Genomic DNA, 18,667 nt, shown 5'->3' on the forward strand with positions numbered 1-18,667 from the left:
ATTTACTATCGTACACCTCCTGTAGGTCAGCAGTTCAGGCATCGCTTAGGTAAGCTCTCTGCTCAGTCTCACAAGTCTACAATCTAGGTAACAATTGGGCTGTGATCTTTTTTCTTTTTCTTTCTTTCTTTCTTTCTTTCTTTCTCTCTCTTTCTTTCCTTTTTTTTCTTTTTTTAAAATGTAAACCAGAAATAGTTCTTGCAGAAATTTGGTCAAGGTTCCCATTGGGTGGCTCCTGTTGAAGTTGGCCTGGGGCCCTCCACCCAGGTTTGGGCAGGTGAAATAGAAAAGAGTGGAAGTAGTATGTCTGGGCCCAGGGCCTCAGAGCTGCAACATGATGTTGGGAGCCAGGCTGCAGGTGAGACCTATACCCTCTGGTTCCACATTCAGGGACTTCACTATGCCATCCTCTACCACTATGGAGAACCTCTTGAGCTGGTGATTTCCAAAGACACCACCGATGAATCATCTAGTAACAAATTGGTTTCCTTCCCAAAGGTCCCAGTGGAGTCAGCCAAGAGGATAACCTTGCCTCCTGAATTGTGAACTGGTTCCCACAGTTCAGTCACAAAAGCATCATCAATACTCAGACATACTACCACCTGAACCCCCTTGGCCCTCAGAGCCTCAGCCTGCTCCACAAACCCTGGCAAGTGGGTCTTGGAACAGCCTGGACTAAAGGCCCCGGGGTTTCCAAACAGCACCCTGTTTGTGCCTTTGAATAGCTCTGCCAGGTTCACCTTGTTCCCAGGCTCCCCTTCAATAGCCACCAGAGAAGGGATGGCTTCCCCAACTTGATTGGGGCCATGGCTGAGAAAGCACTGCTGAAACTGAGGCCTCACCAAGCATCTACTCCCTGCTTTATTGCTGGCACCCTCCTGATCTTGTCGCCACCCATGCTGCAGATTAATGGCAGTGGCCCAGACAAGAACTAAACCCGCTTGGCTGCCCAGAAGGTGTGGTCCAGCTAGCAGCATGCGCATCCCAAAACCACTGGTCTGTGTTCCTATCTGGAGACTTGGTTGGGAAAGAACGTGTTTCCAAATTTAACCAGGTTGTAGGAAGAATTCATTTCCTTGGATTCTTGAAGATCACTAAGAGAATGTGTCTTCATTTTAGGGAGGGTACTATCTCTCTTTTAAGGACATTCACCTGATTAAGTCAAGCTGACCCAGAACAATCTCCCTTCCAATTAACTCAAAATCACTGATTTGGGATTCTAATTGCATCTGCAAAATCCTTTAACCTTTGCCACTTTCTAGTGGATAAAGAAGTCACAGCTTCCATCCACACTGAACTATGAAGATGAGATTATGCAAGGATGTGACACACTGGGGGTCACCTTAGGGTGTGTCCACAACAGGATTTCTAACAGCCACATGGGATTTTTTTGCTTACCATTCAAAAGCATACATGGAACAGCCCGGGGTGAATAAGAGTGCCAGGGAATTTTGTTGCCTTTAGGATCAAAGAAGAGATATGGATATATTATAGAAGTTTTATAGATGCATAGTTATATCTAACAAAGATATGTAACAAACAAACAAAAACAGAGAAGTCATTTTGTCAGGAAGGACACGGAGGCAGAAGTTTGATGCGCTGAACTGAGGAGTAATGTCAGACTCGTGAGTAGGACTTGGGACAAAGGACAGCACAGGTGCCCATCTGGAGGCAGTGGCTTTATGTACCAGACATGTTTGTGTTGCCTGGCTGCCTGTCCACAGCTCCTCACACCTAATCATCCATGCTATGACCTGGCTCAGCCTTATTAGACCATGAATATATACCTGACCAAAAAGAATACATCCAGAGACTGGCCAGAAACTTACGGTCTATGTGGCCTTACTGGAAAAAAAATAAGCCTGTCCATTTATATTTTCAGGAATTTGAACTAAAGTGAAAGAGAGAAGTTGCCAGTTGGTGGAGAATACTGCAGCTGAAAGGCCATGTAGCAATTATGAGCTGTGTGCTAGCCGATGCAGAGAAAGCAGCTTAGCATAAGGGGGAAAAAAATGGTGCAGGCTCAAAAAGAAGTAGAGATTAGAGAGAACATTCATTCATTCAATTCCTCTAATACATTTGTATGGAGTTCCTATTATGTACGGGCCACTGTTCTAGGTGCCAGGAATACTGCAATGAATAAAACAAAGTGCTTGTTCTCATGAAACTTATTCCTGTAGTGGGAGATAGATGGTAAAAGTGCCTAAGCATATAAATTATATTTCATTAGGAGAGAAACCATGGGAATAAAAATAAAGCAGGCCATGAAGTTTAAAAGTAATCGGGGAACTGCTGCTTGGGGTAGCACGGTCAGGGATGCATACTTGATTATGTCCTTTGAATAGAAACCTGAATGCGGTCAAGATGCCAGTCAGCCCTGCTGATAACTGTGGAAAGGGTATACTGGACAGAGTGCACAGTAGATGAAAAGGCTCTGAAATAGGTGTGTGCTTGGTGAGTTAAAGAAATAGTAAGAGGGGGAATATGCTTGCTATAAAGTGGGAGCAAGAAAGCAAGCCATAGGGTGTGAAGGCAGCTATGGATCAAGCAGCAAGATTACATAGAGCTTGTGAACCTGGGTCTGACAGAATGCTAGCTTTTACCCAGAGAGATGGGAAGCCACTAGAGGGTTACTAAAAGATAATACCAGCCTTACATTTTTAAGAATCATTCTTGCTGCTGTAGAGAACAGATGGGAAGTGAGGGAGGTGACAGGGAGACCACGTGGACCCTGAGAGATACAAAATGTGGCCTAATTTCCGATTATGTTCCCCATGAGGTCTGGCTGTACTTGTTTCAGTCCTTGAATTTCCATGAGATAACACTGCAAATCCTTTTCTTTTCTTTTCTTTTTTTTTAACAACCCACACCCCCTTTCTTTAAACCAGATTGCCAAAGACTCTAATGAATGTTAAATATATTCAAGTCTTGGGTATTTTGGCTTTTTATATATTTTGGCATAAGAGCTAAAAGGTAGTAGAATTTTAAAAACATGTTACCTTTTTTATAAATCATAGAAAGTGCTTCCACATTGGGGAGTTGATGTCAGGCTGTTAAATTGTTGAACAGAATTATTTTTCCAGGACACTGGCTTAAACCCATACAAAAAGGTCAGTTCCCAAAGATTATTTATCTAATCATCTGTGACATAAATGTTTCAAGAGTCTCTAACTTAATGAATATTCTCATCCAATATCAATTAAATAAATATAATTCAATTTTTATGTCTTATGGATAACTATTTTGTTATTCTATGAGTCTTTGAAACTAAGTATGCTTCCCCTTTTAGAGACAAAACAATTTCATTTATTTATTTATTTATTTATTTATTTAAAAGATTTTATTTATTTATTTGACAGACAGAGATCACAAGTAGGCAGAGAGAGAGGCAGAGACAGAGGGGAAAGCAGGCTCCCCTCTGAGCAAAGAGCCTGATATGGGGCTAAATCCCAGGACCTGAGACCATGGCCTGAGCCAAAAGCAGAGGCTTAACCCACTGAGCCACCCAGGCACCCTGAGACAAAACAATTTTAGACAAAACAATTCAAAAGAGTTTATAAAGAATCCACTAATTTTTAATTTTCTATCCTCCCAACTCACACACATACAGAGATATGTATGCATATGTATCATTTTTATATGTGTAAATACTTTTTGGCTACATTTTTATGGCATTTCCAGTGAAATATTACAAAATCAACCATAAAGTGTTCCAAAATGGGCAGGGGAGGGAAATTAGCAAACACTCCCTCACTGTGTTAACAACATGAGACATTTTGCTACTACCCGTTTAATGAATAAATCTAACTAGTACAAGAAATTAAAAACAAACAAACAAACAAACTAGTTTTAGGTCAGCCTATCCTTTTAAAATTTTAAGGTCATTAAAATACATTGAAATACAACCCGAAATAGTCAAATATTTTTTATCTTTTATTTATATTTTTGGTCACATTTCTATAAGATAATTTATATTTTTTGGATGGGGGTAAATTAATAACATTATAGGTTCTACAGTATTTTATAATTTTGCCATTGTTAAAAAACGGTGGATGAATGGTGTCTTAATTGTGTCACATAGGTTTATTAAATTATTTCATTCTTTTTATTTAAAATATTTGCTAAAAATAACATTTGTAATAAACATTTCCCATTCACAAAATTCTTAAAAACACTACTGTTAAAGAAAATAAAATTCAGACCATTCATTTGTTAAAGAAGAATATTTTGTTGGCTATGAAAGGAAAGAAATTAGCATCCATAGAAACATAAATTTACCTTTAAATGCCTAAATGTGAAAACACACGTGTGCGCACACACACACACGATTTTAAGACGCAAAAGATAGAGTTACAGATAAAAACCACTAAACATTAATTAACAACATAGAAATGTGAAAGGAGATTTAGATAGAACATAAATGCTAAAAGCAGCTATATGCCTAAGTAACTCAGCAGAGTGATACAGGGGAGGCAGCCAAATCCAGAGAAACTTTATTTTTTTGGATTTAAGTCACTTTAAGAATTCTTAACATTCAGATATATATTCAGTGTTTCATAACACTTTTGCTCTATTCTTAAAATGCAAAGTTGTACATAATACTTCCATTATCTGTGGTTTCCAGCACACAATCATATAAAGCCTTTTATCTTGTCCCATAGTTGGTGGGTACAAATTTTTCATCAGGCTTTATACTGAAATCAGCCTCATTTAAAAAGTTATTTCATATTCATCTTCTCAAATAGTATTCAAAAATTCAAAGACCAGAGGAAATTTGATTTGACTTATAAAAGGCTTGCCGGCCTTTGACTTAATTAGGCTTGCTGGCCTTATTAACTGATGCCAATACTATGATGCTGTAGTTAATTTTAAATTAGTGACTAAGAGCACACATACACAACTTCAAATGTGGTTCCAAGAGGATTTCCATGAAAACTAGTTAAAATATTTTAAGCATTATCATGCCCTTTAACATTTTGTCACTTTAGCAGTTACCACAAATTCTATAGTTTCAATTACCTTCTAATTAAGTGACTCTTTCTCTAGCCCTTGTTCATCTCTTGAAGATTAGTTCTACATTTCTACCCAACAGGTGAGTTTCTCTGCATGAATATAAACCTAACTCAAATAAGTAGAAAGTTCATTACTTTAGAATTTTAAACATATCTTCAAGGGAGTAACTAAGACTACTTAACAGGAAATAAAAGAAAACATTTGTTTAAGTTTGCTTAAAATTTGTTCTACCAATTAGATTTGTCCCAAAACAAAATCGGCTGCCCTGAAATGCACCAAGCTCCACATTACAGGCAATATTAAGCCTTTGTCTGTATAACAATTTGGCAAAGGATAGTAAAACAGGGATTTGAATATCACATAATTGGTTGGACTTGGTAACCTTTCATGTTCCTCTTAATTCTGAGATTCTATGATGTTATTAAATCATTCTCATTCTCTTTATCATATATTAAAAGAGAAAAATTTCCTTCACTGCTAAAACTTATGTGATTTACCTCTTTCCACTACATACAATATCTATTCATTTCCTGATGTATTATTCAACAGTTTAATTTATTTCAACAAATAAATTTGATTAATTTCCCCTTATCTTGATCTTTGAAGATTTTTCTCAGTATTTTTTTAAAGATTTTATTTATTTATTTGATAGAGATTACAAGTCGTCAGAGAGGCAGGCAGGGAGAGAAGGGGAAGCAGGCTCTCCACTGAGCAGAGAGTCGATGTGGGGCTCGATTCCAGGACCCTGAGACCATGACCTGAGCCGAAGGCAGAGGATTTAACCCACTGAGCCACCCAGGTGCCCCTTTCTCAGTAGTTTTAATCTTAATATCTACAATCTATTAATTTCAAATAATTTTAGAAAATATCTTATAAAGGAAACAATAACTTCTGGGCTTAATCCAGATTACAAATTAAAATTTGGAAACTTTGTTCATACTAAATAAACTCTGGGAGTTCTAAAATAGTTCACTTAATCTTTGAGATTAAAATACATGTTTACTTCAAAGATAACCTAAGTCTTCATTAGGTGGAAGCTTACAAAGTGCTCCTAAATATTTTAGTAAAACAAAATGGAAAAGATCAATGTGTAATTGAATATCTTATAACCACTTCTCTATATGTATAGATTGTTAGTTGTAATGCAGATATCACTTATAAATATGTTGATTCACTATGTTTTACAAGATCCTTTTGAAAAAACATAGTTACCAATGGCTTTGGAACTTCTACAAACATGTACTTCTACAAACATGAGCTTCTACAACTAAAAACCTTTCAAACATGTTTCTTCTATGGAGTTATAGGAAGATATACACAAATAAACACTTACGTAAGTATGTAACCTTCAGTCTGAATTGTTCAATCTTTTGAATTCTTTCAATAAATGCTAACATTTAATTTCTGTTTTATCATGTTTTTATTTGCTTAATGTTTGGTACACAAAATTTTCATTTACAAAATTATATTGTGTAAGTAACTACATTTTCAGTTGTTTCAAAGGTGGAATCAAAAGTTGCTCAAATGAAGATATGATTAGCTTTTTGATATTATCAAGCATGTAGTTTGTCAGTCTGAAAATTATTTGGAATAATGTGCGCCGAAAAAAAAAAAAACCACAAAAAACAAAAAAAACAAGAGAGAAAGAGATAGAGAGAGAGACTTCATGAATGCCTGTGTAAAAGCAGACGAATACAAAAGGTGACTTAGATATGCTAATATGTAATCATAAATTACTGCAGAGTTTAGAGTTTTCTTCGATGAATGCTCCATTATAAAACAAACTCTCTAGTACTACCTTAATTAGAATACATCTTTCAAAGATATATTTATTTTATTTAAATCAGAGTGAGTAAAATATATGCTAGATAAGAAAAATGTCTACTTTTTTCACTTTGATACTACTATCTCTCTCTCTCTGAAAACAACAGAATAATTAAAAGGAAACTGAAAAATACTGCTGTCCTTGGAACTAAATTTATATACATATAGATAGATATGATATTCTATATCAGCAATATAAACATATTTAATTACATTGTGTATGTTATTTCTATGTTTTCCTTTTATCCATTATGCATCATCAATAAAGAACACAGTTCTTTAATGACAGCTCTTTCTTTTTGAAATATAAATTATTTGATTAAAATAAAACTATGGGTATGTATATAAATACTTCTGTGGAATGCACTAAAAAGTCATAACAAAGAATAGCTCAAAGGATCACCATGCTTACCCCATAGCATTTTTATCTGACCTGAAATATTTATGTTGGAAGTACTCAGTTTTAACATTAGCAACCCATCCTAGCTATTCAATCTTCTATAGCTCCCTAGACCATCAGACTAGAAGAAAATCTTCTCAGAGTAAATATATTAACACATTCAGAGTTCTCTTATCAAGAAATAACCTTGAAAATCAAATAAAATGAAAAAACCTCCAAAAGGTTAAAGAGATTCAGCTATTTTAAGAATGATGTTGCCTGATTTCTTCCAGGGTTACTCTAATATCCTCCAGCCTTGAGGCTCAGGGGCATGTGTGTGATTTCACACTTGCCCACGTAGAATATGGTGTACTCAGGAGTGATTCTCCTCGAATTGAGCAACCACCTGAAAAGGCCAGAAACATCTCTATGACTCATCAGCCTACTGATGTAGCTCAGGCTCTCCTAAATCAGACTGATTTGTAATAGGGATGGACCTTTTCCACAAACTTTCTTGAATATGTCTTTTTAAAACTCAATTTGGAGAACTTGTAAGTGAAAAACCCAAGACAAATATTCTTTCCTTATCCATGTCTCCACTTATGCTTCACATGGAAGCATTTATTATCCGAGAAAATACTGAGGAGGGTTTGAAATGTGTGCCAGGTCTGAAAAACAATATTTAAAGTATAGGGGGGTGCCTGGGTGGCTCAGTAGGTTAAGCAACTGATTTTTTATTTTGGCAGGGGTCATGATCTCAGGGTTGTGAGATGGAGCCCTGCTTCTGACTCTGCACAGACTCTGCTTGAGATTCTCTCTCTCCTTCTGCTCCCCCACCACCCCACCAACCTCACACTCCATCTCTCTCTAAAATTAGATAAATAAAATGTTTTAAAAAAATAAGGATGCCTAGGTGGCTCAGTCAGCTAAGTACCTCCCATCAGCTCAGGTCATGATTCCAGGATCCTGGGATGGAGTCTGCATTGGACTCCTTGCTCAGCAGGGAGCCTGCTGCTCCCTCTGCTTTCTCTCTCTGACAAATAAATAAAATATTTTAAAAAATAGAAAATAAAAATAAATAAAAGCATATATTTTGAAATCATATTGTTTTCACCACTTTCTAGATTCTGGTAGATATTCTATTAATCTAAATAATCTTAAAGAAGACTATTGTGAAGAACAAATTGAAATACTATTTTAAAAAGCAATCTAAATTCACTTTATGCACAACCAACACAGTTGCCATATGGAATTTGGCTAATCTATATACAAAATCCAAAGGAATCCAACAGTCCCCTGTTTTTCACTATGACCAGTTCCATTTTCTCTCTTTTGATGAAGGTAATACAGACACTAGACTCGTGGTATAGTATGTATATAACGTAGAGTAACAATGGGGTAACAAAGTATACTGAAAATCCATTAAATATAGGCTAAAATCATACCTCCAGGCCTGTTTCTCAAAGAATTTCATATATATATATAAAAAAAAAGAGTATTCTTTGTAAGGGTTGAGTTAGCTCCTTTGAGAGCTTTTGCAAGTAGGGTTGAGGTCAGTTTAGGTCTACATTATACTAGCTACACAATTTTGCTTGCCTTCGACAATTTATTCCATTCACTTCAGTTAGGAATGGAAGAGATATAAAGATGATTCCTGGGACTACTTCTTATTCAGTTTGGAAGTTAGTGGAAGATTGTCCTCTCTACAATGCAGTCGCTAATGAAAAGGATCTATTAAAAAGAACTGAGTTGGTTTACACTGCAGATTGAATGGAGCATTAAATGACTGCATTAGTATGACTGCAATGGGGGTAATGGTCGCCTCCAGTAGGTATATAATGTTGTAATAATTCTTTCACATAGGTGCAATAATTGCTCAAGTGTCCTCATTTAATTTGTCACGAAATGGTATCCAACATCTCTCCAGCAAATGCCCCTCACGCCTCTCCTCACTCTAGTTTTATTTTCCTCCCTTTTGGCGAGTGTAAACAGATGAGGAAATCTGTGTACTTCCAAAATGTCACCTATGTATCATGAAGCGGGGTGTGGGGGGGGGGGGGGCACTGTAACTTGAAAACAGCTTCTGGGAGGCGTTTAGGGATACCGCCCATCAATACAGCTCAGATGCTCTTAATTTGATGACCCCGCCCAAACCCCATGGGCCTGGCCTGTAATTTTCCAAAGGGCCACCTCTCATTTGCAAATAAAAGTTAAAGTCAATCCACAGATACAGAACGCTGACTTCGTGCCACTCAATTTTACAGGGCTTCTCTTTGTAGAGCTGCCAGATTGTGACCGATGTTGGGGGTGGGGGCGGGGATGAGATGAGCGAGAGAATGAGATGAGAGAGAATGAGAGGAGAGAGAGAGAATGCGAGAGAAAGAGAGAAAGAAAGAGGGAGAGAGAGAGATCACTTGCTTCCTTGCTTCCTAAGCAGGGATTTGCCTGCGATGAGCGGCGAGAGGACTGCGGCGGCTGATTTACACAGTTGGCGCGGAGGAGGGGCCGGGGGTGCGGGGGGGGGGAGGGGGCACAAGCTGGCGGAGGCTCCGGCGATGGGCTGATCTGGGGGCTCCCGAGCGCCGCTGCCTGCGTGCGCGATTTGGGGGCAGCAGCTGATGGATTTGCATTAGGGTTCCAGCCCGGCGTTTCGTATACTGCCTCCTAAAACCCGATCTGGACCTCCCAGTTTGGGTGCAGACGTTGGTAAGTAACGTGTAATCCGATTTCAGTTATTTCCTAGGCCATTAAAGTGGCACTTTTAAAGCAGGTCAGTCTTAAAAGATGCCGCCGCCGCGAGCGTCTCCTTGGCCTGAAACGTTCCGCGATCCCTCCCCCCCCATTCCTCTCGCGCTGGAGAAGTGAGGGTGCTTGAATGGTGAGCTGTCAGGGGGCTCACTCTCTGCCAACAGGATCTCTTCACCTTCGTGCTTTGCCTGAGATCTCCCAAATCCAAGTCGAATTTGGTGTGTACAGCCATACTGTTGTATTTGTATCCTCTTTTTTTCTCTCTACCCCCTCCTCCCCCGCCCCCCTCCCCCCCTGCTTCACCGTCTGGCCAATGCTGGGATCTGGGATCTAGTCGCCCCCTTCCTGCCTCCTTCCCTCCCCTCCCCACCCCCTTCTCTCATCTACACACCACCCACCCCCACTCCCACCTACCTAAAGGGTCAAGAGCAAAGAAACCCGGAGATGGTAAGGGCTAGTCCCATCTCCTCTGATCGAAGGAGGCCTTGGGCAGGGATTGCACTGAGTGACAACCTTTCAGGAAGCAAGGAAGAGAAAGAAAAAAACCAAAACCAAACCAAAACAAAACAACAACAACAAAAAAAAAAAAAAACAAACAAAAACCCAGAGACGGAGCCAGGACTCTCAGGACAGCGAAGCTCGACAGTGAATCCAGAGCACCGAGATTTTAAGTCCAAGAACCCAGTCCTAGGACACTTCTGCCTGCCTACCATCGAAGGTATATAGAACTGTGGTCCTGAGCTCTCTGTCACTGGCGGCGTCAAGCTAGGTGAGCGCCCGGCTTTCCCATTGGTATGCAGCGACCATTTCCCTTCAAGTCTCAAAGGTGGAAACACTTAAAAGGATTACAAGCGTGATTTGGTGGCCTTTCTGAAAGTTGGTGGCAAGAAGAAGAGAAACTGCAAGGCTACGGCATGTTGGATACAATTCAGCCTCCCAGAGAGTTTGCACCTCCCGCTGGGCAGCCCCTCGGAGCAAATCTCGGAGATCTAGAGCGCTCTGCACCGATAGGTACTCGCCGCCATCCTTTCCTACTTTGCCTAATTGAAACCAGTATTTCTCGCTGGTAGGATGTGCATTGTAGAGCGTATAGAGTTTGGCAGCGATGTCTTCTGTACGTTCACAGGTGCTAGGCGTTTGTTGCATTATTGAACGGTTCATTTAGTTGTTAAGGACAATGGTAGAAGGAATGGTACTGGAGACTAACATACCCTTGGACCCCTTTTCTAGGGGAGGATATTGTAAGTAACTCCAACAAACAGGTCAAGTGTCGGAGCGAAGGGCCCCTCCCCCAGTGGGTCGCTCACTCGTTCTGTAAAAGAAGGAAAACGGCTTGAGGTTTTAATCATTTTCCATTTCTAAACATACCCATTGTGCGTTTCGCCTGGAGACAGCAGATTAGGATCTGTGGAAGGCTCAAACCTCTTCAGAAAATGAATGATGCAGCATTTTAATTATTTGTTCTGGGGGTGATCGCTTTGCTTCCATATTGGAATATTTAATCCTAGATATGGAGAGATTAGTGGGCTCGGAGATCGGGCAAAGGGGTGGGGGAGAGAGGAAGGGGGCACTGTGGGGGAGAAAGGGCTTCTTGTCCTCCCCGTGGACAAATGATGCCGGGCGCTCCCAGCAGGAAGCGGGCGAAACCGGGGCTTCAGGGCCCTCCATCCCCTAACTTTTGGAGCTCTTCCTATCACTTAGACACGCTATTCTGAGATAAATGAAAAGAAAGGGGTGAGATAGCCTTTAGGACATGGACCAAATCAAGAACTTGAGGGGATGTAGATAAGAAGAGAACAGAGGACGATTGCAGTGATGGTCATTTACCGTCACCGGGAAGCTCAGAGAAGCCTCCCGGTTACCCATCAATTCCATCGAATCATGGGTTCCGATACGATCCGTGAAATAGTCACCGCCTTTGCACGTTGGGTACCAAAGGTGGTGTGTGTGGCGGGGGAGGGGGTAGCTTGGCAATTGGTGAAGGAGATGGGATTGTTCAGGTTCTGAGTTCAGGCTGTCGGTGATGGTCGGCTCAGTTGCGACCTGAGAAATAGGGTGGGTCTGGAACATGAAGGGTGTAGAGTGTTAGAGAAGCTTGCCTTCCTGCTTACTAAGACTGTGATTGCTGTTTCTAATCTTAGCTACTCGGGAGCGGAGGACACTTGTGCGGTCATTTTAAATGCAAAATGTGATGCAAATCTTCTATGACTGACTCTTATGGAACGTTTATGTTCCATTAAGTGACATATATATTGTATATATAATGTACCATTCTGGTACAAAACTGATAAGTTTTTTTTTTTTTTCCTTAAAATTTGATTTTGTAAAAAGTGCTTTAAGGGAAAGCCATCTCTACCCGCTAACTTTGAGTCCTTGGGCAGTTGAGGTTCGGTCCAGTTCTTAGCGACCAGAAAGTCCCTCCCTTCCCCAGGAGTTGGTTACAGGATTGGTGTGGAGTGGCGGGCGGGGAGGGGGAGGCGAAGGGCAATCTATGCCATACAGTCCCCGCTAACTAGACTCGTTTGCTATACACTTGCTTCCCCGCTAAGCTGCCTTTCCTCCTAGTAGGTAGCACTGTAGCACCGTCAGTTCTATAGTGGAGCCTTCTTAGAGGGTTCCTGTGAACTGTGATCTGGTGGCCCCTCTTCACTGCAACGTCTTCGCTCAATCACCCCCACCCTCACCACTCCCTATTTTCCTCTTCCCCCAAATATCACGGAGAAATATTTGGACCAAAAAAAACCAGGTTGGGGAGGGTCGAGGAAAAAAAAAATCCAAACCCTGAAATGCTGCCCCCTATCCCCATGAGGTCTTTCCGGTAGAAGAAAGTGAAATGTGCCATTGTTACCAAGTGGTCTGCGTTGGCCTGTCTCTGTTTTTAAAAAGGTGGAAGCAAACACATGGCTGTTGAATCCAGGGGAAATCGAAGGCTTTGAGCTGCAGCACCACAAAAGGATTCCTGGTGCAAAGAGATCGAAACAAAATGCAGGAGAAACTCGGTCCAAGTCACTCAGGCTGCCTGAGCTCTTATGCGGGACTCCTAAGCAGAATCAGCTAGATCCAGCTCTTCTCCTTCGGGGATCTGAATTACCCTTTATCCCCGTCTTTGGAGAGGAGTGTCTATGTTATGAAAAGGATAATTCTGAAGGATAATCTTACTTTACAACCAGTCTGCGCTAGGGAGAGGAGCTTGGAAACTAGAGAAGCAAAACAGGAGATGATTTCCTTGAGAGTTAAAAATAATTATAATAAAAAGAAAAAAAAATGTCCACAGTCCTCCCTCCTCTACCTTCCCCACCAAAGGAATGCTTTCCTTAGGTTGGCCTCTGCTTTCCTGTTTCTCATTTTGACAGTTTGTAATCTGGACCCCTCCACTTCTTTTCTCATCCCTTAAACACACACACACACACACACACACACACACACACACACACACACACTGTACAGTCAGGGCTTCCTAGTGCTCGCTCCCGACCCCAAGCTAAGCGCGTTCCCTTCTTGGAGCTCATTTTCGTGACGTGGAAAGCCGGATCCAGGGTTACAGCACACATTAAAAAAAAAAAAAAAAAAAAAAAAAAAAGCCAGCTCAAGAGAAGGCCGAGATTCTGCACTGGGATTGAGCCTGGCTTCCTCTTTGCCTCCCTCCCGCCCTTCCTCCCAGTGCCCAATGATGTGCTTCTGGTACCCAGAGAGAGCAGCCACAGCAGCGGCGGCGGCAGCGGCAGCGAAGCTGGAAGCCTGCTGCAGCCCCTTCTCCTCCCTCCTCTATTGAGTGTGCCAAGCGGCAGTTCTGCATCCTAAAGAAGCCCATTCAAAGGCCCATTGCATTCCCAGCACGTCTCAAGCTTGCTGCTTTTATTTTTTCCCTTCGTCTCCCCCACCCACTCCCTCTATCCCCCTTTGCTTCAGCTTCAGCAAAAGGAAGGGAGGGAGAGGGAGAGAATCATTAAACTCAAGGTTTTTTTTTTTTTTTTTCTTCCAATGTTCAATACTTAAAAAAAAAAAAAAAAATCTCCTGCAAAATAGGTAAGTCAAAGACATCTGGTGCCTTTCTTACCTAAATCTCAGGGACCTCCGAAACAAGAAAAACATTTAAAAAATGATGAAGAAAGAACTTAAGTAGATTTTAATATTTTATAAGGGAGACAGGGAAGACTAACTGATACTGCAATGTAGCTTCATCTGCCTTCTGTCTCTCTCTTTTTTTTCATTTAATTGTTTCTAAAAATTGAGTATTGCATGCCTGAGGCGAATTTCTCTTTGCATTCTCATGGGTCTTCTTATCCTTACAGCTGTGTACATTGTATGCAAGTTGAATGTGAAGATTTATTCTTTTCACTTTCCTTATCAATTATATCATTTTGTTTTCAGAGGCTTGGCAAAATATTTCCTTAATGTATGTATTTTACGTGTGGAGAGAAAGCATACGCTAAAAATTCTGGTTTATTTTTATTGATTAAAAATAATTATTCAATTCTGATTGATATTTCAGTGACTTAGAAAGGGCAATCTAATAAAACTGCATTAATACAATTTACTTATGTATTCGTTTTCATATACTGATGACATAAAGCAAGGAAAGAGAGCCATAGAAGAAGGTTCTGTCTTATTAGAATAGTGCACCGTATTTGTTTCTTCTGATTAGAAAAGAATGATGTCTTTCTTTGAAATGTAAGTCATGTGATAGATTATTTATCAGCAGGTAAGAACCAAGGTTTCCACCCTTTTCTTGCCTTTAACTACCCAACTCTCTTCTAACCAGCCACCTGCCATTCCAGCTTTTTACAGGGTTCCTCAGTTGATCTTGAAGGCACAGATACACATTCCAAACTAAGCTCTGCAAGTGTTTTGATACAGACACTCCCAGGTTCAGCATCCTTAAGCTATCATTATCTTTAACTCTGACAACTGCATGGGCTCCTTCTTTAGAAAGGCTAATCTTTCCTAAAGGGTTTAAATAGCCAAATGATAAACCTATGTAGAAATTATTTAATTAAAGGAGATGTTAAAAATCTGTGCTTGGGAAAAAGAGGGTGGGGGTATAGTGTGATACTGAGCATACACTATAATTAAGTATACTGTGATCATCTCTTAAGCAAAACCTTAAGTTTTCCTGAGATACCAAGCATCTTATATCTCATCTGATATAGAGCAATGGGTTCAGACTCCATCACACTCTAATCTAATAACTTTGTGGTATGCTATGTCTTTTTATGAGTAGAAACCTATAGCTAAAGAATATTTCCCTCCAGAATTCCAATCAGATCTGTAATGGGCTCCTCTGATATCAATGTAAGTTTTAGCGGACAAACAGGTGAAATGGCCAAATTACTGCCATTATTACTGAATATGCCTATATCTAAAAGACATCACTGTATACCAGTCCTTTGATTGCCATAAGATGCAATGAAGGCTGCTTGTGTCAGTATGATATGCCCTTTACCAAGTATGTCTTGGTTCAGAAAAATGTCATTGCATGGCACAATATTTCAGAGTCACCCAAGTTTAAATACAAGACATATTAAGCATATTGACAAATCATTTTGAGTGTCAGTTCAACAACTGCTAAACTTCGTTTCACTCATAAAAAGCTCCAAATGTAGGAGTAAATTAGAATAGTGCATATGAGTAAAGGCTAAAAATCTGCATCTTTATTTCTGTTGCAGTTTTGTAAGCAACTACGAGTGATGAAACCTTCCATAGCTGAGATGCTTCACAGAGGGAGGATGTTGTGGATAATTCTTCTAAGCACAATTGCTCTAGGATGGACTACCCCGATTCCCCTGATAGAGGACTCAGAGGAAATAGATGAGCCCTGTTTTGATCCATGCTACTGTGAAGTTAAAGAAAGCCTCTTTCATATACATTGTGACAGTAAAGGATTTACAAATATTAGTCAGATTACTGAGTTCTGGTCAAGACCTTTTAAACTGTATCTGCAAAGGAATTCAATGAGGAAATTGTACACCAACAGTTTTCTTCATTTGAACAACGCTGTGTCCATTAACCTTGGGAACAATGCATTGCAGGACATTCAATCAGGAGCTTTCAATGGTCTTAAGATTTTAAAGAGGTTATATCTACATGAAAACAAACTAGACATCTTCAGAAATGACACCTTCCTTGGCTTGGAAAGTCTGGAATATCTGCAGGCAGATTACAATGTCATTAAACGTATTGAGAGTGGGGCATTTCGGAACCTAAGTAAATTGAGGGTTCTGATTCTAAATGATAATCTCATCCCCATGCTTCCAACCAATTTATTTAAAGCTGTCTCCTTAACCCATTTGGACCTACGTGGAAACAGGTTAAAGGTTCTTTTTTACCGAGGGATGTTAGACCACATTGGCAGAAGCCTGATGGAGCTCCAGCTGGAAGAAAATCCCTGGAACTGTACATGTGAGATAGTGCAACTGAAGAGTTGGCTGGAACGCATTCCTTACACTGCCCTGGTGGGAGACATCACCTGTGAGACCCCTTTCCACTTCCATGGAAAGGACCTGCGAGAAATCAGGAAGACGGAACTCTGTCCCCTGTTGTCCGACTCTGAGGTGGAGGCTAGTTTGGGGATTCCCCACTTGTCATCAAGCAAGGAGAACGCATGGCCAACTAAGCCTTCCTCAATGTTGTCTTCTGTCCATTTTACTGCTTCTTCTGTTGAATATAAGTCCTCAAATAAACAGCCTAAGCCCACCAAACAGCCCCGAACACCAAGGCCACCTTCCACATCCCAAGCTTTGTACCCCGGTCCAAATCAACCTCCTATTGCTCCTTACCAGACCAGACCACCCATTCCCATTATATGTCCTACTGGGTGTACCTGTAATTTACACATCAATGACCTTGGCTTGACTGTCAACTGCAAAGAGCGAGGATTTAATAACATTTCTGAACTTCTTCCAAGGCCACTGAATGCCAAGAAACTTTACCTGAGTAGCAATCTGATTCAGAAAATATACCGTTCTGATTTTTGGAATTTCTCCTCCTTGGATCTCTTGCATCTGGGGAACAATCGTATTTCTTATGTCCAGGATGGAGCCTTCATCAACCTGCCCAACCTAAAGAGCCTCTTTCTCAATGGCAACGATATCGAGAAGCTGACACCGGGCATGTTCCGAGGCCTACAGAGTTTGCATTACTTGTACTTTGAGTTCAATGTCATCCGAGAAATCCAGCCTGCAGCCTTCAGCCTCATGCCCAACTTGAAGCTGCTATTCCTCAACAATAACTTGCTGAGGACCCTGCCAACAGACGCGTTTGCAGGCACATCCCTGGCCCGGCTTAACCTGAGGAAGAACTACTTCCTCTACCTTCCTGTGGCTGGTGTCCTAGAACACTTGAATGCCATTGTCCAGATAGATCTCAATGAGAATCCTTGGGACTGTACCTGTGATCTGGTCCCCTTCAAACAGTGGATTGAAACCATCAGCTCAGTCAGTGTAGTGGGTGATGTGCTTTGCAGGAGCCCTGAGAACCTCACCCATCGTGATGTACGCACGATTGAGCTGGAAGTTCTCTGCCCAGAGATGCTGCACATCCCACCAGCTGGAGCATCCCCAGCCCAGTCTGGAGATTCTCACCTTGCTGGGGGGCCAACGAGTGCATCACCTTATGAGTTCTCGCCCCCTGGGGGCCCCGTGCCACTTTCTGTGTTGATTCTCAGCCTGCTGGTTCTTTTTTTTTCTGCAGTCTTTGTTGCTGCAGGCCTCTTTGCCTATGTGCTCCGACGGCGCCGGAAGAAGCTGCCCTTTAGAAGCAAGAGGCAAGAAGGTGTGGACCTTACTGGCATCCAGATGCAATGCCACCGGCTTTTTGAGGATGGTGGAGGTGGTGGAGGTGGAAGTGGAGGTGGGGGCAGACCCCCTCTTTCCTCCCCAGAGAAGGCTCCTCCTGTGGGCCATGTATATGAGTACATCCCCCACCCAGTTACCCAGATGTGCAACAACCCCATCTATAAGCCTCGAGAGGAGGAGGAGGCGGCTGTTTCATCAGTCCAGGAGGCAGGGAATGCAGAACGAGGGGGTTCTGGGACACAACCACCAGGAATAGGTGAGGTTCTCTTAGGAAGTGAGCAGTTTGCTGAGACACCCAAGGAGAACCACAGCAACTACCGGACCTTGCTGGAGAAAGAAAAGGAGTGGGCCCTGGCAGTGTCCAGCTCCCAGCTCAACACCATAGTGACGGTGAATCACCATCACCCTCACCCTCACCATCCAGCAGTTGGTGGGGTTTCAGGGGTAGTTGCAGGAACCGGGGGAGACTTGGCTGGGTTCCGCCACCATGAGAAGAATGGTGGGGTGGTGCTGTTTCCTCCTGGGGGAGGCTGTAGTGGTGGCAGTATGCTACTAGACCGAGAGAGGCCACAACCAGCCCCCTGCACAGTGGGATTCGTGGATTGTCTCTACGGCACAGTGCCCAAATTAAAGGAACTGCACGTCCACCCTCCTGGCATGCAATACCCAGACTTACAGCAGGATGCCAGGCTGAAAGAAACCCTTCTCTTCTCGGCTGGAAAGGGCTTCATAGACCACCAAACCCAAAAAAGTGATTACCTCGAGTTAAGGGCCAAACTTCAAACCAAGCCGGATTACCTCGAAGTCCTGGAGAAGACAACATATAGGTTCTAACAGTAAAAGAAAAATAAATTAGTGCTTTTTTTTTTCCCAAAAGAAAAGGAAAATAAAAGAAATATATTCCTTGCTC

The 18,667-nt window shown here is 41.5% G+C and overlaps 1 protein-coding gene and 1 pseudogene across 1 annotated transcript; one reads left to right on the top strand and one right to left on the bottom strand.

Moving 5' to 3' along the window:
- Positions 1–321: 321 nt before the first annotated feature.
- LOC111149648 lies at positions 322–11,110 on the bottom strand (annotated as a pseudogene).
- Positions 10,756–18,626, top strand: LOC111152309 (SLIT and NTRK like family member 3). Its single transcript, XM_022510790.1, has 2 exons — positions 10,756–10,975; positions 15,631–18,626. The coding sequence occupies exon 2, from the start codon at positions 15,652–15,654 to the stop codon at positions 18,589–18,591; it is 2,940 nt and encodes a 979-aa protein (XP_022366498.1). The 5' UTR covers positions 10,756–10,975; positions 15,631–15,651; the 3' UTR covers positions 18,592–18,626.
- Positions 18,627–18,667: the final 41 nt, after the last annotated feature.

Source organism: Enhydra lutris, unplaced genomic scaffold, assembly GCF_002288905.1.
Source record: "Enhydra lutris kenyoni isolate GAN:26980312 unplaced genomic scaffold, ASM228890v2 scaffoldscaffold2, whole genome shotgun sequence".
Classification (NCBI taxonomy): domain Eukaryota; kingdom Metazoa; phylum Chordata; class Mammalia; order Carnivora; family Mustelidae; genus Enhydra; species Enhydra lutris.

Coding starts and splice junctions, on each gene's coding strand:
- LOC111152309 (XM_022510790.1), top strand. CDS start 15,652: ATGAAACCTTCCATAGCTGAGATGCTTCACAGAGGGAGGATGTTGTGG.